We start from the raw sequence: 21,461 nt of genomic DNA, 5'->3' as shown, positions 1-21,461 counted from the left end.
TCATTTAAGTAACAATTTGTTGCCTCAAATTATTCAACAGGATTAATGAACTTCACTGTATTTACATACTAGACGAAAAAAATAGTAAGGAAACAAAAAAATGAGGCAAGAATGAGTCAAGTTGGACGTGGTTTTGCACCACCATTTTCTTGGATGGAGTTGATAGGCGTGGTGGATCCGCTGCTCTTCTTGTTTCCACCGCCGGTGTGGGCCGCGATGGTCCTCCCCATGAACTTCCCGGCTTTTTGCAGGCTGTTGCCCACAGCTGCAAAGCCACCCCCGACATGGCCAGCTCCAGCGCCCACGGCTGCACCAACGCCTGATGCCGTCTCATCGACTGCATCCATCGTGCTATCGAGCACCCCTTCGTCTTTCAGCTTATGTCTTTCTTCTATCATTCTCTTCTCTTCTTCGAGCGCCTTCAACTGCTCCTCCTTGCTGAATTCATGATAAGTCACCTGACAAGTTTCAATCCGGAACGCTCAGATGCAGTGCAATGCAATGTGTTTATATCATACTACAAAATAGAATCTGGTTATGAACACAGAGTAGAGCACCTCAATTGAGAGAGATCCTCTGTCTTTTTTATCTTTGATTTTGAGCATATCAAGTGAGGGGAGCAGCTTTAGCTCCATTTGTTTATATCTTCTAGATTCCAATTCAACCAGAGGCAGCTTTGCTACACCTAGACGCTTGTCCTCCCCGATATCTTCATCAAATACCTGCTTCATCAAACACTTCATCATCTGCTCTACATATGAACTCTGTTAATAGTAAAGAGATAAACCTCAAAAATGATGGACTGTGTCTCCTTGCATTCGGCAATTAAGTCAAACGTTTCGTTCCAAATAGGATTCAAGTTATTGTCTACAACTTTTGTTTTGACTTTAAACAGCGGACGTATGTGCACAGAAACATAAGGGTCAGATTTGCCAAGCAACTCCATGTTTTTCAGTTCATTTGCCTTAACGATCGTCACTGTAGCTTTTCCAACAGGCTTAAGTTCCAAGTCACTGCAGAGGTTCAAATTAACAGTTGAGAGTCAAGTCTCTTGATCAAGATATCCATGTATTCTCATGAGTATCAACCTTGCAAACAAATACTAGAACAGAAGAGTAGAGAGCAATTTGATTTTACAAATTCTAAATTATATTTACATGTTATCTGGCCACAGCAAGCCAGGTTCCTACAGACAGATGCCTAACAAAAACTTAAATAGGTTTTTTTTCACTAAATGAAATATGAAACTGGTTCATACAAGTTGTGATTCTCAGAATACTAAAAGTGGAAGCATGAAAAAAGGAGATGAGTAACCTTGTATCTACATCCGTCCCACCAAGAGGAACAACAATCCTGTGCGGCCATTGCAACGTGTCTGTTATAATTGAATTAACAGTATCCTTACATCCATAAAATTACAGTTAGTACAATAACAAAGGTGAACTTTCCACTAAGAGAAACACTATAAAAGCTTACATCAATCATATCTGAAACCCCTGGAAGAGCTGTTAAACTTCCACCAACAGCCTTCAGAGTATAATCGATTCGTGGCTTTGGCTGAAACATAGGAATACACCAATCACAAAAATAAGTCAATCATAAAAGAAAGACGACTGCAAATGCCTCCGGAAAAACACCTTTCCTCTAAACCTGAGATTAATATATGGTACAAGCTAATTGAGGAGTAACATTTAAAAACTATAAATAATTATAAAGAAATAGTAACAAACAATCACTATCAAGCATGGATGGTAGATACCAGACTTCCATACCACAATTCGGAAATACATAAAAATACACTGTACTTCAATTTTTACAAGTTCATTGCCTTAACTGACAAAAGGAGTTTGCTCATTCTAAATTTTATACCCTCTGACTCAAATTCATTACCTTTTCATCTGTTACTCCAAAAATTAAAAATAAAAATGAAAAGGAAATATATAAAGTATCTCCTTAAATCCAGCCATACTATAGAAGTAGGATGCTCATAATATACCTCAGCCATCAGAGCAACAACAACAGCAGAGATGCAAGGAATTTCATCAGAAAGCTGGAATATAGCACGGATTACAGTAAAAACCTGAAGATCCTTCAGCTGAAAACGGAATGAAAAGCATAAGTTTTGGTCCATAGTGCTAGACTATATGAAAAGAATTAAGATATCACAAACTTGTACAATAGCACCCTTTGCAGGTGGGAGTGATGTTTGCTAGTATGAAACATTTGATACACCAACCTGTATAGGTATCGAGGCAATACGTGCTGCCTCAACAGCTAGAACAATATCAGGATCCCCACCCCAACGGAAGTCAATATCCATAGTAATCTGACCTTCTTTAAGACTCTGAACTCGAATTCCTGCATGGATTTAGTAATTACTCATGCCAAGAGGTTGAATTAGAAAGTATCAAAATGACATTATGCCAAAATATAATAAGTACATAAGAACTGAATGATGGAAAATGCACATAGAAGATTAAGCAAGTGATTTAACAACATGCCAATAAAGGTGTGACCTTCAATTTTGGGAGCCACAGTTCCTAGAGACAATGTGCTGAACTTCAATGAAGAAATCCCTGGAGGCCGATATTCTTCCAATGTTGGTTCAACAGAATCTCGTATGACAGCCTCTGCCGCCTATGAAGAAGAAATTCATGATCAGTAATTTGAATCCAAGTAAATGGAAACTGAAAATAAAAAATGTGAATATCATAACTAGGATTAGATATCAACATGTAAAGGTATTCCACATTTAATTACAGAGGTAAGATGAGAAGAAATTTAGGAGGAACCTAAGAACAGGGGCTATAAGATAAAGGAAGCAATTACATAGCATGAAGTAATCATTAGGGAGACTAAATCCAATAGCAAGAGTTGATAATTAGTTAGATAAAGAAAAGTTAAATATGACATGGTTTGGAGGAAAATGTGGGAAACTTACATCTGCAAGAAATGGCCAGAGTTTGTTCAAGTGCTTGTTCAACCATTTCACCTGAATTTACAGGCAGAGTAGCATAACATAAAAAACAGATGGTCACCTCCATTCGCGCACAAAGGAAAAGAAGAACGTGCATTGCAAAACTGATATTATGAATAAGAGCATAATACTTACATTCAACTGGAGGATTAGAAAATATTCATTCACTAAAGACCCTTCTTAGAATATTGAACTACTGTAAAACATATCCAAAGTCCTCTCATTAGTCCACAAAAGAACTCTATTAGAAGTGGCTGCTAGCAAGTTAGATATAAATCAGATCATGGTTCATCTGTCTCCTCCAAGCATTGATCCATTTAAGTCTTAGCTAACTAAGCTAAGAGACTTCAAACAAGACATACATTCATAAGGAAATTGACACCGAATGGGATTTGATATGGTTGATAACTTGATATGGATATCACATGATATGCATACTTATCTTTAGTTACGATTTTATTAGATTTTATTACTTTATTTCCAAGATTATTAAATGTTTCATTATAATTTTCAATATAAGGATCTTATTAGTAAGAAACATAAATCATCTATTGTGACCAAAGTTAAGATACTAAAAAACAAACAATTACCAATCCAGATTGCTGAAGGAAAGATTAATACTATAAACATACAGTTCCTAATGAAGAAAAATAGTATCCTCACCTGCTCAAAAACAGGAAACGATATCCATTCCGGTAAGTTGTCGCCGCAGATTTTCTTCAGATCATCCCTGTTCAGCGCGCTTACTTGTTTTACATCAGCTGCCTGCCGATGGAAGCATCAGATCGTTACACAGAGTCACACCGATGCACCAAAATTTAAATCGGAAACACTAAAATCAGACGCAATTGAGCAATCAAACCAAATGTAGACAAAGTAATCAAGGTGTTATTCCTGCGTGCGAGCGCTTCAATCCAGAAATTTCAATGAACGAAACAGAGAAAATGAACAATTTCATTCGAAATTATGAGGAAATGGAAGCGAAAACAACCTTGGAGACTCGCTTATCGCTGCGGCGGTGCATCATGCGCTTCCAACCCGCCATCAACGCGATTCCAAACAGTATCCCCATCACCATTCCCGATATCAACCCCATTTTTCTCCGTTTCTTCAAATCTGAAACCCTGATTTCGCGGCTTCAACCGGAAATTTCATCCAGTGGCTTCTACCGTTGAATTCACTGCTGCATTACATTTGAATCGAGGCGTATGTTTGTATATATGTACGTACAAATTCCGATATGATCATCTGAGATCGATGCATGCTTTTACTTGTCAGAATTAATCCACTCTCTCTCTTCAACTGCTGCTTTGATTTTTCAGAAATTGGTGATCAAAATCTTATACGTCTCCATTTGCTTTGCGTGATAGTTTCAACGTGAAATGAAAATTACAATTAGATGTAAATTAGTGATTTAATTCAACAATTGATAACTTAAAATTACTTATGAATAAATCAAATAAAATGGTTAAAAGGTAAAATAGTTGTGTATAAATATTTTTTTTAGTTTTTTATATTAGTGACTAGATTTTAGTTTTCTTACATGATGATTGCCTATATTTGTCTTTCGATTATACAATAGAAATCTATGGGTTATATCCTAAAATCAATTGTGATAAAAGAAGGGTGGCTCATGAGACCTATGTACTAGTTTCAGTTTTCTCTTGACACTAATGTGAGACAATTATAAGTTACTTTTTCAGTTTCAATTGCCAACACCCTCCCTTAAACCCTTCAAGGTGAAGCTTGGAGGAGTTAGACTTTTTCTGATCGATTGGACCACTTGGCCCAAATTTTAAATCCAGATATACTGCTGGATCAGTCATTTTTTTTCAGTTTTGGCTCAAATATATTGCTGGGTCAGTCAAATACAATCCACAGTCGGTGACCGGCACTGATACCATAATAGAAATCCATGGGTTCCATCCTAAAACCAATTAGTTTTAGAATAGAACCAATGGATTTCTATCATTATAATTTCTAGATTTTAGTTTTGTTACATGATGATTTGCTATTGTGGTCTTTCAATAAATTATACAGTTAATTTTCTTTATTGAACTTTTGGTAAATGATTACTTCATCGATACAAATACGTTTAATCTACGTATAAACTCGTTCCATCACTCCATGATGGACCGTTATGAGACTATTAAACATAATTAATATTTTGGGAAAAAAAAGAGGGAAAAAGCGAGTTAAAGATTCGTAAACTTAATCAGGGCACGATTATAACACAGAGAGGATATAGTAAGATAAGTAAGTCATGATAAGAAATGAGGACCGAAATCAAGATTAGGACAAGATAAAGATTGTATACGGTTGTTTGATTGATAAAATAGTAGTCATGATTATATCAATACATATAACTGAAAGGACATCACATGATTATATCAATACATATAACTGAAAGGACATTGTTGTCCTTGTTCTTAAATATGCATATGTTTATATCAATTCAACAATTTGAACTTTTTTTAGCTGCGAGATGATGTATTTTGGATAATGCCTTCCATAATTTGACATTCCAAAATATGTAACAATCACATGAAAAGAAAAAAGGATAGCACAAAATCAAAGTGATTATACTATGATAAATTATGTATTTGTTCCCAAGGCTCAAACATTCTGCTTCACAACCTTAGCTTCAGCCTTGTCATATGATCATCCTTAGCTTCAATCCATCTTCTTTCCTTGCTCGCCTTCTCACTCCTTAGACCATCTTCTTTCTGTGCAAGTGGCTGCCTCAATCGCTGCTCCGCAACATTTCCTTTTCTTGTTGCTGCCTCTCGAAGCAAGTGTCAGCATCCTCCCAAATTGCCATTTTAACAAATCTATTAGTCCGAATTCAAGGTCCATTATAAATCCCATTCTACATATAATCTACCATTTTTCACCCAAAACATATCAATATGGTATGTGCTTCTTCTTCTTATAGTGGAAAAACATGGATACAAAACCTTATTCTTATATCTTCAGAGAATAAAAGTGTTTCTATTTTTAGTAATGACTCATCTTCATTTGGAACAAGTCAAAAAGGAAAATGAATCATCTTCAGTGGAACGGAAGAAGTATGAATTTTCAAAATGAGTACAGAAAAATGACTCAAGTTTCTTGGGACAGGAGTAGTATTGAGTTTGTTTCTCTAATTTTATCTTGTACAGAGTACAAGAAATTTGTGACCGCCACTTCGTATTGAGTTTGGGGACAATACTCTACGTTCACAATGGGTTCGTAGTCATCCAATGACCCATATATAGGATGCCAGTGTCAAAATTAGATATATGACTAATCAATATAATTATACACAGCTTGTCAAATTACTCTAACAAGTTCTTCTTCTCTTCTAATGGAGGATGTGGACATCGTTAAGAATCCGACTAATCAATGCAACTAAAGAAAAACCATTTTTATATAAAAGGGCATGACAACAAGTTAAGTTTTCTCACAAAAATTTTCCTTCGGCACAGTCTGAGGCCATTCGTAATAAGAGAAGAGGTTTATTCTGTGAGAAAGAGCTGACTGTCAGTTTGCGTAAAAATACGCAATCGGCGGAGTAATACGCGCAATTGGCGGAGCAATTTTCTCCAAGAGAAATGGAAGTTTGAAGGAAATTCACATTCTGCAAGTCAAATTACACATGGCAATTATAAGCTAATTAGTATATTCTATATCATGAGATATAAACTCATTAGGGGCCGTTTGGTAGCTATGTTTCGACAAGATAAGGCAGTAATCTGAGTTTATTTGTGCGTTTGGTAGTTACGTTACCTATCTAAATAGCCCGTGTCTTGTATCTGGCCCGCACAAAGCCCACATGTTTCAACCATATATGTAAACCACAATTTTGCTGTGTTACATACCAGGATGCCTAGTTAATTTTAGTAAAATACATTTTTACCCATCAATTTTTCTAACCTTAAAAAAATATAAACGTGCCTCCATATTTTTCCTCTTCTCAAAATTTCTATTCTCTTCTTTCATTCTCTCAATCTTCCAATCTGACAACGAAATTCGACGATTCCGTTCATATATCTTTTCCGGCGACTCTATTTCTAAATCAAAAGGTTAAATTTTTTGCGATTATTCTTCAAGATTTATTGAGCAGTGTTGGAAGGAAGATTTCCACAAATCAAGAATTGATCTCCTGCAATCAAGGATTGATATTGTAATTAGTGAATGATTTAAATACCTTGTATAGAATATTAGGTTAGCATGATTATAGCTTACCATATATTGGGTGATCATCTAGCCTATAAAAAGGCATGTAACTCTTCTCCATTTGAATAACCTAATACGATGAATTCTCTTCCAGAAACCTTATGATTCCTTTAAACATGGCTTCAGAGCAGGTCAAAAATTAGGCTCAGAAACATCATCATCGCCTTACCAATCCCAGCCAGAAAAACCAAAACCAAGTGAGAAAATCAAAATCCAAATCCAACATGGACGGCGATAACAAACCACCCACAGAATCATCATATAGCAAGATTCGAACAAGCAAGAATGTAACAGTTGCATTCAAACTCAACGGCAGCAATTACCCGTTGTGGTCACGACTGATGAAGGTCGCGATCGGGAGTAGGGGAGGCTACTCCCACATCACCGGGAAACCAGTACCACCACTTCCGGGAAGCAAGGAGTATGAAGAATGGGAGGAGACAGATCTGATTGTCTTCTCCTGGATAGTGGACAACATGGAGACGGATATTATCGCCGGCTTCGCTCACCATCAAACATCGAAGGCCCTCTGGGAGAATCTTGCCATCACGTATGAAAGCGAGGCAGATCTCTACCTCCTCTATGAACTAGAAGAAAAAGCAGGAGGACTCAAACAAGGAAATCTGGACCTTGAGACTTACTATCGGCAGATCCACGGGTTGTGGATCAGTGTTGATCGGTGCCAAAAACAACCGATTGATTGTTGTGATAAAGGAGTAACCCAATACCGGACTTTTTCCAACACCAAGAGGCTGCTCAAATTCCTGTCTGGATTGAATGGAGAATACGAAAGCATCAAGCGAGACATCCTCAAGGAGGTGCCGATTCCCTCGGTGGAGACCGCCTACAGTATGGTGAAGAAGGAGGCGGCTCGAAGGAAGATCATGCCACCATCCCCCTCGAACCCTACCGTCGACGGCCACGGCAGCGCCGACTCGTCATCGGGAGGAATTGGACACGGATTTGCAGTACAGGGACAGCGACAGCCTCAAAGAAGTGGAACCCCACGAACGACGGCCACTCACCGCCCGAGAAACAAACCGGCGGACAAATCAAAATTGTGGTGTTCTCACTGTGGAATGCAAAAACACACACTTGAAACGTGTTTCCAGCTTCAAGGATATCCGGAATGGTGGGAAGAAAGACAAGCCGCAAGAGCTAAAGTGGCAATCGGAATCTCCACCGGAAATGAGGCGGCGAACAACCGATCGACTGGAGGGGGAAATCGAGAGATGACGAGGAGGAGATCAGTCAGTTAAGACAAGAGTGAAAAAAAGGATAAATTTATCAACTACCTCCGACTTATGTTTCAAAAAATATATCCATGTCATCCTAGAGCAATCGTCTACAAATATCACAAAATATCTAAAACCATTCCCACCCACAACAGGTGAAGGACCTCACACATCAGCATGAACAAGGGAAAAAATAGAATTCATACGAGTATTTGTAGATTTAAACGATTGTCTGTGGCTTTTGGCCAAAACACAAGTCTCACAAGAAAAATCATTCGGGATAGAAAGTTTAGGAAATAATAAACTGAAATAACCAGGGGAGGGGTGTCCTAGTCGTTTGTGTCTCGGCCAAATTTTTCCAACGTGGACTCAACAGAACTAGTTAGCACTACCACCGGACATGTCCCCTCCACGATGGAGTCGCCTCAACCGCCCCTAAGTATTCCTTCTCAACCGATATCCGAGGTAATTTCTGAGAGCCCTACAGAAGTTATTATTGCTACTCACCCTGTTGGCACAGAAACTGTCACAGAGACTATTACCGTGGAAGAAAGCACTGCTATAGATGAAAGTACTGGGCGATATATTCTTCCATTCAGGACCACTCGAGGAGTTCCGGCAAAACGATACTCCCCAGAAAAGATAGGGAAGAAGAGCCAGTATGCGATAGCAAACTTTGTGAAGGGGAACTTGACCAAGATGGCTAGGGCTTTTGAGGCTGCCCTCTATGAAGAAGAGGAAATTCCTTACACTGCTGAGGAAGCATGGAAAGTCAAACACTGGAGAGATGCAATGTTAGTCGAGATGGATGCTCTGCTGAAAAATAAGACTTGGGAGGTGAGCAAACTGCCCAAGGGAGCCACAACAGTGGGATGCAGATGGGTGTTCACCATCAAAAGGAGGCCTGATGGATCGATTGATCGCTACAAAGCTAGATTGGTAGCAAAAGGATATACTCAAACTTATGGCGTCGACTATGCTGAGACTTTTTCACCCGTCGCCAAGATCAACACAGTGAGGGTACTATTCTCGATAGCAGCTAATAGAGATTGGCCATTGCATCAGTTTGATGTGACAAATGCTTTCTTGCATGGAGAACTAACCAAGCCCGTTTATATGGAGCCTCCACCTGGATTTACTGGAGATTTTCAGAATGGAGATGTCTGCAAACTGAAGAAGACTTTATACGGTCTAAAACAGTCTCCCAGAGCATGGTTTGGGAGATTTACTGAAGTGATGAAGAAATATGAGTACCGTCAAAGCAACTCAGACCATACTCTCTTTCTTAAGAAAAGAAATGGTAAGATAACGTGTCTTATTATTTATGTCGATGATATGGTTATTACTGGAGATGACGAGGAGGAGATCAGTCAGTTAAGACAGAATCTGTTCAAGGAATTTGAAATGAAAGATTTGGGATCGTTGAAGTACTTCTTGGGAATAGAGGTATTGAGATCAAAGCAGGGGATTTTCATTAATCAAAGGAAGTACGTGCTTGACATACTTGCAGAAACTGGGATGATAGATTGCAAGCCAGCAGATACTCCAATGGTTCAGAATCACGGACTACAAATCCGTGAAGGAGCTAAACGTGCCGATCGAGGGAGATACCAACGATTAGTGGGAAAATTGATCTATTTGTCCCATACTAGGCCAGATCTAGCCTACGCCGTGGGAGTAGTAAGTCAGTTCATGCATGCACCTCAAGAAGATCACTGGGAAGCAGTCCTGAGAATAGTGCGATACTTGAAGGGGACTGTAGGACATGGAGTTCTATTCAAGAAACATGAACACTTGGAGATACACGGATATACTGATGCAGATTGGGCAGGAAACCCAAATGACAGAAAGTCTACTGCAGGATATTTTACCTTTGTAGGAGGTAATCTTGTAACATGGAGGAGTAAGAAGCAGAAGGTGGTAGCACTTTCAAGTGCCGAAGCAGAATTTCGAGGGATAAAAAGTGGACTGACGGAAGTATTGTGGCTGAAGAGGCTCATGACTGAGCTGGATCTCAAATCATCTCAACCATGTCGACTCCTATGTGATAATAAAGCAGCCATCAGCATCTCGGAGAACCCGGTTCAACATGATCGAACCAAGCACGTGGAAGTTGATCGACATTTCATAAAGGACACAATTGATGCAAAAATTGTGGAGCTTCCCTATGTCAAGTCAGAAGATCAATTGGCGGACATCTTGACAAAGGCTGTGAATTCCCAATCTTTTCGGAGAGTATTGGACAAGTTAAGCATCGGCAATCCCGTCACTTAACTTGAGGGAGAGTGTTGGAAGGAAGATTTCCACAAATCAAGAATTGATCTCCTGCAATCAAGGATTGATATTGTAATTAGTGAATGATTTAAATACCTTGTATAGAATATTAGGTTAGCATGATTATAGCTTACCATATATTGGGTGATCATCTAGCCTATAAAAAGGCATGTAACTCTTCTCCATTTGAATAACCTAATACGATGAATTCTCTTCCAGAAACCTTATGATTCCTTTAAACAAGCAGGAGTAAAAATCTAAACTTTGGAATTGGGGGAGAAGTAGATCGATGCCAAAATAGAGAGAGACGGACTTCCGACGCGTGCGGCGAAGCAACGGGACCGCACTGTGACGGAGACGATGGCCAGAGGCGATGGGTTCTGAGCGAGATGGTAAGCGGCGCGAACCGAGGTGTTACGGCGATGTGTTCCAGCAGCGGCGCAGATCGCCGGAAAAAAGAGGGATATTGGGAGAGAGAGAGAGCGATTCAGAGAGAGGGAGACGAGGGAGAAGGGAGAGGGAAGGCGGCGGTGTTGGCGCCATGGAGAATCGTCGGTCGTGAAGAGGAGATTGAGGAAGATGGTGATTTTGGGATATTTGGAAATTGGAGAAGTACTGTAGAGAGATTGAGGAAGATGGTGATTTATTATATTGGAAATTTGGAGAAGTATAGTAGATAGAGTTAAGGAAGATGGTGAAAGATGGTGACTGTAGAGAGAGAGTATATTAGGAATTTGTAGAAGAGAGATGCGTAGCAATTAACAGTAGAGAGAGAGTGAGTTGTAGAAGAGAGATGATTTTATTATATTGGAAATTTGGAGAGGTATATTGGGAATTTGCGTATATTGAGTAGAGGGAGAGAGCAATTATTCTTTAAGGGTACTTTAATTATTAAGTTAAATTAGTGAGGTTAATTTTGACCATCATAATTTTATCTTTAGTTGTAACTTATTGTACCAAATACTTAAATAGAATAATTCATAATTATCTTAGGCTATCAAACACCCAATTAAGATAAATAAACTAATTGAAACTATGATAACTATCACAAATCATATATGTCTAGTCGAAACATGACATAGCTACTAAACGAGGCCTTAGTATATTGCATGAGATGGTTGCCATAAGCAAAATATACCAGTTTTTTCCTCTTACTCTAAGATATGGTGTTGTCAGGGTAATAAAATTAATTGAATCAAGCCACCATTTGGAAGATATGAGAGATATGAGGATTCAGAGTTTGTGTACATATCGGAAAAAACATGCGTCCAGAGCGGTAGGTAAGTCTTGTTCCTCTTCATCTCGTGCCGCTATGTCGAACTCACATGTAATATGACAATTTTCATCTTTTCCAAACATTTTTATCTTTTTCAAACAATTACTATTATGAATGAAATTGTGTGCGTTATGTATACATATTTAGTTTGAAAATGTTTGAGTGGAGTTTTATTTGAGTTCATTTTAAAAAGAAAACGATCAAAACCAATGACTGCGATCTTAGTAACAAACTTTCAATCTAACTTGTTAAATTCCTTAAAATTGTCTAGATTTCCTAAAAAATACTAGGAATAATCAAGGCGTTGCTTTCTGTATGTATGAAAACCAATTGAAACCAACAGAATATGGATACGAAAAAAGAATGGGGTTAGCAAATTCGTTTTTGATTTATTAAGAGGAAAGAAAATAATAGGGATATTGGGCTCTAATATCATGGAATTTTCAAAAAATTGAGGTTTTTCCATGAATTTTAAACTTCACAAATTGTCTCTTTTCCTTTGCTGTAAAACGATAAAGAAAAAGTATTACATAGACATTACAGAGTCAGTAAATTTTTTGTGAAGACATGCAAATACTGTTTTCCGCATATGCTCGAACATTGTGTGTTTAAAATTGTACTAGTAGTAAAATTTGACATGAAATATTGTCTTGATCGATGGGACTAGTGTGTGTTGTGTGTGCGACTTTGTTGATGAATAATTATATTTTCTGCAATTGTTATAAATTGCTTGTTTTATCCTCAACTAGAATTACACTGTAATATTAACCTTAATATTTTATGTATTTGTGAAATAGTACTACATACACATTGATATCATTGCACTAACTTCAGTTTGTAATATTAACACTATTGTATACTCCGAAGCTTGGACTTATATACTCGGGTGATATTAAAAGTGAAAATTTAATGCAAATTTGATATTATATACTCCAATTTCTAAATTGATGTTTATTTTTTCAAAGAGTAATGTTTTTTGTTTGTTGGTACTCGTAATTTTGAAAGAGTTGCAAATGAATTAATAGGGGTGGTTGCTCTATGCGAAATCATAAATTTGACCTATTAATTCAAAAATAAGAAAAAAACTAGTATTACTTAAATTATTATTTTGCCAAATTACATCCATAAAATATGAAAAAATATATTCAGGCCCTTAAATCTAGCTCGATATAATAAGTTAAAAAAAGATCACATTCTATATTGGTGAAAAATTGAACTTATGACAATAAAGCTAAAGATCACATTCTCTATTGTTTGAGCTAATGAAACTTTAATTTGAAGATGAAAAATAGTGAAAGCAAAAGAAAAGAAGACAGCGATGAAAAAAAAATAAAAGAATTCAGTGTAGGCTCAGTGCAACAAAGTTGATCATCTCTTCTCTTCTACTGTGTGTGTCCAAAAATTTATTCGAAGACCCTGAAATCTAAAAAAAATCTTGAATATCTATAGTCTATACCATCAACATCCCACCAAGGAGATCAAAACAACAATCACAGTAACAAAAAAGCTACCACCAGTCATGACAGCATAATTGGAGGAAGGAGGGGTGTTCGCCACCGTATCTGCAGGTGGCGACTCCCCCTCGTCATTTGCTGAGCCCGGTGACGGAACATAGGCCGGAGGAGGTGGTTGGTTGAGGCTCGGCGGGAGCCCCAGCCCTTGCTCCACTTTGATCTCGAAGGCCATCCCCTGTTCGCATTGCTGCCCATCATCAGCGTCCGAGAAGTAATATTGGGTCCCTTCAATGGTCAGCGGCACAGATACGGTCATTTCGGTTCCAAACTCGTTTCTTCCGCCATCATACTGAAACGTATCGCTGTCCAAGGCATCATCGGTTATGCAGCTACTGTACGTCGTCTTGTTGTAGGTTTGGATCACAGTTTGGTTTGTGTTTGTGTTGAAAACTGCAGAAAAAAAGCAGAATGAAACAGATAATCAGATAAGTTTCCCAACTTGCAATCTCATTAGATTCTAATTTCAGCTCAAGTTGTTGTCAACCAAATTTTGTTGCCTTTCTGAGTCTGAATTCTGATGTTCCATTTCTTTGAATGCATAATAAATGCATAAAAATTGAAGATTTCAACTAATGAATTCTCACCATCTCAGCTTAATTAGCAACATACTTTCTTTATTTCCTTCCCCCAAAATTAACCAGATTCATTAACAAAGCCCTAATCCCAAATAATTGAAACATGCTAATAGTCTAGATTCTGTTATACAAACATCCATATACACATTTGCAATCAACAATTAACAAGAAGACACCAAAAATTAATCCATAAGCAACTAAAAAACTCAAATCTCAATAGCAGAAACTCATAAAACCTAGAAATCTAGCATCAATAAAATCAAATCCAATCCAATAATGAGTACGAATTGAGCTGAAACTTGAAAATCAGGATTGAGCACTTACTGAGATAGTCTCCGAGATTGAATGTGGTATTAGCAACCCAAGCAGTGTAATCAGCGGAAGTCTTATTGGCGGTGGCGTTGAAGAACCAGCCGGCGTCGCCGCCCACGGTGTGGTTGGTGTAAGTGTCCGCCGCCGCAGCTGCGGCGACGATCAGAGCGGCGACGAAAAGCCGGATTGGCGCGGCTTTGGTCGCTGGCATCATGATTGAGGCCTGCTGGGATGAATGGTGATCGGCAAAAGCAGAGATTTGTGTGTGATTGTGATCTAATCAAATTGGGAGTCAAAGTCACGAGGTGTGTATGAGTTGTATGCGCTGAGGCTCACACGTTCAGTGTTTAAACTTAAAACGGGCTAGAATTAAATTTTAAAAATCGCATCGATATAGCAAATCGATGAATTATCGATTCATAGTTAAATTGATCGAGTGTTTAATTGAAATATTCTACTACTAGTATATATGTAAATATAGCAAATCGATGAAATATCGATTCATAGTTTAATTGGACGATCGACTACTTAAATGAAATACTATAGCAAATATAACGTAGTTAAATAGGAGTATATATTACTACTAGTTTATCCATCGGTTCATAACAATTCAGTATCTAAGCAACTTTTATTCTAAATTAATCGAACATCAGTGTGATTCGCGATTGAAACGATCCAATATTTTAAACCTTGACCGAAAGTGATTTTTAAATTCACTATTGGCTACAATATTTTTAATTTTTTTTAAACAGTTTAAATAAATTGGATTATAAGATAGTGTATTTATAGAAATGGGTGTTATAGTTATATAATTGGTTTTTGATAAAATGGAAACTCTAAATATTGTACAAACTTCAAATTATGATTTGGACCGTCAAAAAATATCAACAGATGACAAAATAACATCAATTCAACACAGTTTCAACACAATATCAACACAGCATCCATTGTTGACATTTTCTGTTGGTATTATTTTGCTATCTGTTGATATTTTCTGATGGTCCCAATCATAGTTTGGAGTTTGTACAATATTTAGAGTTTGCATTTGATCAAATCCCTACGAGAATTAGACTATGTTAGGGTCTATGAATACTTCTCTTTGTATCTAAGTGGAAGAAAGGTAAGAAATGGGAGGAAAGGCGATTAGAAGAAGAGAGAAGAACTACAGAGCGGCTCATGATGGCGGGAACACTACAGTACCCGTCTCTCGTCCAAACTTGGCAAATTAATTAATGTCTTTTACAGGTTTCATAAATTGCATATAGTGATAGAATAGATATTTGTGCATTTGTTTAGTTTGGAAGCTTTGATCGGATTCATGTTATTCATCATATATTGCTCCATTATTTATCGGTTTTTAAATGCTGTTTTCAGGAGCTTCAAAAGAAGCACTTAATTTTGGGAAGAAAAAAAACAGGAGATGCAGCTGACAAGGTATTAAAGCCACTTTAAACGGTTCTCCTATTTGCTGATGCAAAGTATGAATGTAGTAGTGTGAATTTTGAAGCTTCTGGTTTTTATTTGACAATCTACGCAGCTGGTTGCTGTGCTATACACAAATTCAGATTTTGGTAGCAACCTATTAGGATATTTTCATTTTCTCAAGTTCGATTAGAGGAGATGTTTCAGAGGGTTTCGACTAATTGGACACATTTACTGTGAGTGAATCTCTTGTCTGCTCTGGTCGTGCTACATTGGCTTCGACATTGTATGTATGTGCAAGTGCTTTTCATGCTTTTGGTATTGATGATGCTCAAATCCTATTTGAGATGTTTAACATTCTGAATCGAAATACGGAATTTTGTTGCATATAGTTTCTTTTTTGCTTTGCATAATTGGACGATAAGACTTGATCTAGGAATAATCTTCGCAATTTATAACTAGTACTACAATAAAGTCTTTACTGAGTGCTAAGGCTGGCAATTCATCTTTTGTGCTGGTGATGATAGCTGATTTAGATATATGATCACAGCAACATGATACTCAGATGTTGTTTTTCCCATATCCCGCGCTGTTGTGGGTGATGGTGCTTTGTTTTCTACCCTGTCAACATATAACCTGCCACAAAATATAAGTGATCACTCGGTTAATCTTCTACACACCAATTCAGGATATGTACATAGTTGTTAGGCTGTCTCGAAATCAGTCCATGTATTATTGCTGCCTGCAATATTTGAGCAAAAACTGAACTGTATTTGGTACCTACTACATGGATGAAAAGAAAAAATGGTCAGGATTCGATGGCACAGCGTAAGGAGCAAGGAGATGAAGCCCCTGAAATGAGCAAGAATGAGAAGAAGAAAAAGAAGAGGAAAGGTAAAGTAGCGGATGACCTTCGGTTAAGGCATTGGATACACCAGCTGCTGGTTCACTTAGAAAAGAGCGCAAAAAGAAGTAAGCTCTACAATTTATGTCCTCACACTTACCTTCATGAAGGATAATGTGTGATTTTGGTTAACATATGTAGGCTGTTGGAAGCTAAAAAAATGAAACAGCAGAAGGTCCAAGAAGAGGAGGACTTGGCCTTTCACGGCTGTGAAGAGATTAAGTTTGGGGATATCGTTGAGGCATCTCCGAAGTTAACTGCTTATACTTTATGTTCATACCGTGATGGAATTATTTGGACATTTTTGGCTAGCAAGTACTTTTAACTAACCAATTAGTATCTATTTGTGATGAAGTAGGCCAGGATGCTTCACAAGAAAGGCTTCGTTTACAGGCAGTCGAAGATTACAGGAAACGTAAAGGATAAGAATCTAGGCCAAGGGTTAAGCTTACACCACCTGTGACTACATCAACATTATTTAGCCTCAGGCAAGAGATTACTTGATCTCCTCCTTAATTGCATTGTCAATATCCATACTGGAAAATGGAATAGGAAAGATATCAATGAATTTATTTTGTAAATTTATTTATAATAAGTGGCAACATATTGCCAAATTGTACAAAATTCACCTTTTCATTTTTGCTAAACACTACAAATCTATGAATATGTACCTTTTCATATCTTATCATGTCGGTTTGTGGATATTTCATGTTGTCGCATTTTGCACAAGGATATTTTAATTTTGAACTAGCCATTTTGGATGGTTGACTAGAAGTAAATTTATAAGAAAAAAAACTACTACATGCCTTGAAGAAAATCTGGAAATTTTTCTCTCCATGCCCTTACCTTGGAACAAATTTATTCGAGTAAACCTTCCAAAAAATAATCTATGTTCAAGGATATCATTTAACGTTCGTATTAAATACTAATCCCTGGCCTAAACTATACCACATTTATACTTTCATCTTTACATTTTCAATAATTGCAAATAAGCCACTAATAAATGGCTATTAACCATAATTATACTTCCTCCGTCCCTAGTTAAAAGAGACTTCCCTTTCGACACGATATTTTTAAAAATTGAAATTTTGTGAATTAAGTAGAATATAAAGTAAGAGAGAAAATTTCAAAAATATTGACCCACGTCCTAAAAAGAAATACGACAATACGACTCACTTAACAAGTGACGAAAGGAATAAATAAATTGATCAAAACAACCTCTATACCATTGTACTCTACAATAGTCATATTTTCACAATATACAATAGTAAAAGAGAAATTGAAAATCACTCTTGAGCTACAACTTCACTCTAAACTTTACGTGCACACAAACCCGATCACTCTCGATTCTCACACTTCTAGTTAATCCCTTCACTTCAGTGGTGCTTCAAGATGATGTTCTTCGGGTACGCGGTAAAATGAACGAAAAGAGAAAATCTCATGTACGTCTTTGTGCGCACACTTTGTGTCCAAAGAACGAGGTCAAGATAAAGATATAGTTGATGGGCATTAGTATCAAAATTACTTATCTTTGCGAACATCTTGTACTAAACAGTTCTGCAAGCACAAGGAATCGCTCGCCATTTATCCTAAGTTACAAAATTTTGGCAGAACTTTTCCCTCCAAAACACTTTCGTAACCACTAATGTGCTCGCCGCTTTTGCTCTAAATTGAAAAGTTTTGGCGGGATTTTTTTTCACAAATTCATGGCACATAAGTAAAGATTAATAAAGAATAGAACATCTACAATTAATTACAATACTCCTACAACAAATATGAGTTCTTTTTCAACTCCTCTACATACTTAATTATCTCAATCTAGGTCAAAGAAATTTGCAATAAATAGTTTATTCATATTATGATAGCAAGGCAAAAAGTAATTGTATGTGTAATTAATCTATCTCCAACCTTATTCCATAAAATAAATACTCTTTATGGAGTAACATGTCAGTAGCCTCAGTCCAGTGAACCTTAATTTACAGAATCAAGACTAGAGACAGATAACTCACCTCACCAGAGAAAGAGAGAGAGAGAGATAGAAAATGGCATAAAGGTGGTGAAAACTTTATCTGCATCTGCAATAATCCCTGCTGTTTGTTGCTGGAGTTAGTTGTGCCTTGGAAAGGAGCTACTTAAGCCCACTGCACGTGTAACCCCAGAACCCAATATTCATGTCTCTCACCAACATTTTTTCAATTTCTAAATATTAATTACAGTCAAACTACTATTGTTAAGCCCATACCCCTCTGTTCATCTCCACTTCCATCAATTATACACATATTCACTACATATTTAATGATCCTACTAATCAATTATATACATTTTTTAAAAATATACATCTATCTTAGTATTTTATGTAGTTGAAAAGGCATGAAATATTGAAAAGGGAAAAGAGATAGAGATTGTAAATTTGTAATGTAACAAGATTTGATATATGAAAATGTAGCACAAAAGAATTCATGAAATTAAAGCTGCATGCTTTGTAACTAACCATGAATTCAAAAGGGAGAAAGCACTAAATCGAATTGCAAGAAATACTAAATATGAGGATGATCGATTATCAAAATGGAGGGCGACCTGTGGCCCAATAGGCCTCCGGCGGCATTTGCACCGGATTCAGCAGATTCTGAGGGTTTCCTTGGAACAAATTCTCCGCCGCCGGATCGGGCAGCATCGGCGGCGGCGGAGGGGGCTGCGGGGCCTCGTCGTCTTCGAGCGGGAGGCGCTCGTAGGCGGCGTTGCCGAAGGAGGCGGCCATGATGACGACGGGGCCGGAGGCGATGAGGGGGCCGACGACGGTGCCGCCGACGACCTGGCCCTGGGATCCGGCGAGGTAGATGGCGAGGGCGGAGGCGGCGGGCGGGGCCGGGGGCGGGAGGAAGGAGCCGGAGATGGAGAGGATCTCGAAGCGGCCGTGGAGGGTGAGGACGGAGGTGGGCGCGGCGGGCTGCCGGAGGGTCACGTTGGTCACGGTGCCGCCGCCGCTGAGGATGCAGACGCCCCTCTGCCGCCGCGTCGCGAACGCCGAGATGCTCTCCCCGACGTCGCAGCCGCTCGCGATCTCCATCACGTGGGACCGCAGCGCGTTGGCGCTGTCCCGCGTGATGATGATGGGCGGCTTCGGCTTGTTCTTCGACCCCGCGGGCCGGCCGCGCGGGCGCCGCGCCACCTCCCCTCCGGACGCGTCCGCGTCCTTCCCGTCCGAGGCCGCGTCCGCGCCATAGCTCTCGTCGCGGTCGCGCTTTAGGCTCGGGGAATTGTCATTCTCCTCGTTGTTGTTGTTGTTGTTGTCGTTGTTTTCGGGATTGAGGAGGTGGGGCTGGAATTGGTGGTGGTGGAGCTGGAGATCTCGGGCGTGGAACGGCGGCGGGAGAGGGCGGCCGTGAGCAAGCTGATCCATTGTTTTTGAATAATTGCTGCACACTCTCTGTTTCTCTCTAAAAAAACACGAAATTGGAGGAATTTAAGTAGAGATTTGAGGAACAACTGTGGACAACCTTCAGCAATATCTCTACATACGCGTATGATTATGATTTTTGGCCTTCTTGGGCTTGAGGGAGTTTGCAATTAATGTTACTCGGTTGCCAATTTTAGAGAGAGAGAGAGAGAGAGGGTTAGGGTTAGGTCAAAGAGGGGAGGGAGGAATGATGGTGGTGGCGCGGTGAGGGGAAGGGAAGAGAGAAGGGAATAGCGTGCGCATGGGCGGTGGTGATGGGCCCCACCACTCTCTATCTTTTGTCTCTAAAAACCCTCCTCTTCTTGAGCACACAATTTGTGAACCTGCATTTACACTTTTAACTGCCACACTCAACTCTTTTTATTCTTAGAGATAATCTCACTTATTACTATCTCCTTAGTGTTTGGTGGCTGATCCAAAACATAATTTTAACAATATCGGAATTATTCGGTAGACAAATAACGGGAAAGTGATTGTTTTCTAAAAAAAGTTAAACAACGTAAGTAGTTTTCAATTTTTTGTCGTGTTATTAAAAAAATTATGCAAATCGGAAGGACGATCGTAGCACCTATAGATCTGTCGATGCATATATTACTACTCTCTCTGTCTTATCACAATCTTTGATAACACGGAAGTTTGTATGGAGGTATTGAGTGTATTAATGTAGATAGAAAATTGTAATTAATTCAGATAAATTTTATTCTAAATATGAAAATGGGACAAAAAGTTAGACACATCTTAAATGAGACTGGAGCAGTGTTAAATTGAGCTTGCACAAAATTGTACGTTAAACAGTTGAAATTTACTCATATATTGAAAGTATTAATTTTAATCCGAAATTTGTATTTGAATTTCGTCATATTTGAATACTGATCCAAATCATAATCACAACTAAGAAGCATAGTCATTTAGAACTGTGAACAAAACATACTCAATTAACAACCAAGAATCTTCGTGGTTTTCAACTGTTGGCAAAATAGAGTAATTTCATACTATAGGAGTAGTATTTGCTAGTTGCTACATGTAAAACCCTTTATTTTAATTTATGTTTTTTTTCTATACAATAGAAAGATAAATATTTTATTAGTTCACTCTCAATTATTTTCCAAACTTTAGTAGGGGTAATTGATTACTGACTTTAAACAAGTTCCCTACAAACATGAAAATGTCAAAATCCTATAGCCGAATATTCGAATTAATTAATTGAAGGGCATGATTCATGTCCTAATAATCAGTAAAATAAGATCTGTAACGATGTTGATCGAATGTAAACATAAAGAGCAAAACCAGCAATATT

General features: G+C 38.2%; 3 protein-coding genes and 2 pseudogenes across 3 annotated transcripts; 2 read left to right on the top strand and 3 right to left on the bottom strand.

Moving 5' to 3' along the window:
- Positions 1-4,299, bottom strand: LOC125202371 (calcium-dependent lipid-binding protein-like). Its single transcript, XM_048100754.2, has 11 exons — positions 3,969-4,299; positions 3,641-3,742; positions 2,942-2,992; positions 2,517-2,637; positions 2,237-2,358; positions 1,997-2,095; positions 1,477-1,557; positions 1,315-1,400; positions 788-1,013; positions 558-722; positions 1-458 (listed from the first exon to the last, which is right to left on the bottom strand). Exons 1-11 carry the CDS (start codon positions 4,071-4,073, stop codon positions 117-119), a joined length of 1,500 nt encoding a protein of 499 aa, XP_047956711.1. The 5' UTR covers positions 4,074-4,299; the 3' UTR covers positions 1-116.
- Positions 4,300-7,419: 3,120 nt separating this feature from the next.
- Positions 7,420-8,454, top strand: LOC148932830 (uncharacterized). The gene has a single exon (XM_089065247.1). The coding sequence runs from the start codon at positions 7,420-7,422 to the stop codon at positions 8,452-8,454; it is 1,035 nt and encodes a 344-aa protein (XP_088921373.1).
- Positions 8,455-13,299: 4,845 nt separating this feature from the next.
- On the bottom strand, positions 13,300-14,716 carry LOC125201159 (early nodulin-like protein 18). Its single transcript, XM_048099128.2, has 2 exons — positions 14,394-14,716; positions 13,300-13,884 (listed from the first exon to the last, which is right to left on the bottom strand). The coding sequence occupies exons 1-2, from the start codon at positions 14,593-14,595 to the stop codon at positions 13,439-13,441; spliced, it is 648 nt and encodes a 215-aa protein (XP_047955085.1). The 5' UTR covers positions 14,596-14,716; the 3' UTR covers positions 13,300-13,438.
- Positions 14,717-15,508: 792 nt separating this feature from the next.
- Positions 15,509-17,211, top strand: LOC125199185 (uncharacterized; annotated as a pseudogene).
- A 1,894-nt stretch (positions 17,212-19,105) lies between these two features.
- On the bottom strand, positions 19,106-20,477 carry LOC125201158 (AT-hook motif nuclear-localized protein 22 pseudogene; annotated as a pseudogene).
- Positions 20,478-21,461: the final 984 nt, after the last annotated feature.

This window comes from Salvia hispanica, chromosome 2 (assembly GCF_029641045.1).
Source record: "Salvia hispanica isolate PSC_SH4W2 chromosome 2, Shi_PSC_v1, whole genome shotgun sequence".
Taxonomy (NCBI): domain Eukaryota; kingdom Viridiplantae; phylum Streptophyta; class Magnoliopsida; order Lamiales; family Lamiaceae; genus Salvia; species Salvia hispanica.
The sequence above is the reverse complement of the archived record's forward strand: the minus strand, read 5'-3'. Positions and strand labels throughout refer to the sequence as shown.

What these genes read in the sequence shown, in the direction of transcription:
- LOC125202371 (XM_048100754.2), bottom strand. Translation starts at nt 4,073, where the DNA reads ATGGGGTTGATATCGGGAATGGTGATGGGGATACTGTTTGGAATCGCG. An exon ending in TTGTTGCTCTGATGGCTGAG is followed by an intron (nt 1,558 to 1,996) that starts GTATATTATGAG and finishes CCTATGTTTCAG; the next exon opens with CCAAAGCCACGAATCGATTA. An exon ending in GGGTTTCAGATATGATTGAT is followed by an intron (nt 1,401 to 1,476) that starts GTAAGCTTTTAT and finishes TATGGATGTAAG; the next exon opens with GATACTGTTAATTCAATTAT.
- LOC148932830 (XM_089065247.1), top strand. Translation starts at nt 7,420, where the DNA reads ATGGACGGCGATAACAAACCACCCACAGAATCATCATATAGCAAGATT.
- LOC125201159 (XM_048099128.2), bottom strand. Translation starts at nt 14,595, where the DNA reads ATGATGCCAGCGACCAAAGCCGCGCCAATCCGGCTTTTCGTCGCCGCT. An exon ending in CAATCTCGGAGACTATCTCA is followed by an intron (nt 13,885 to 14,393) that starts GTAAGTGCTCAA and finishes TTTTTTCTGCAG; the next exon opens with TTTTCAACACAAACACAAAC.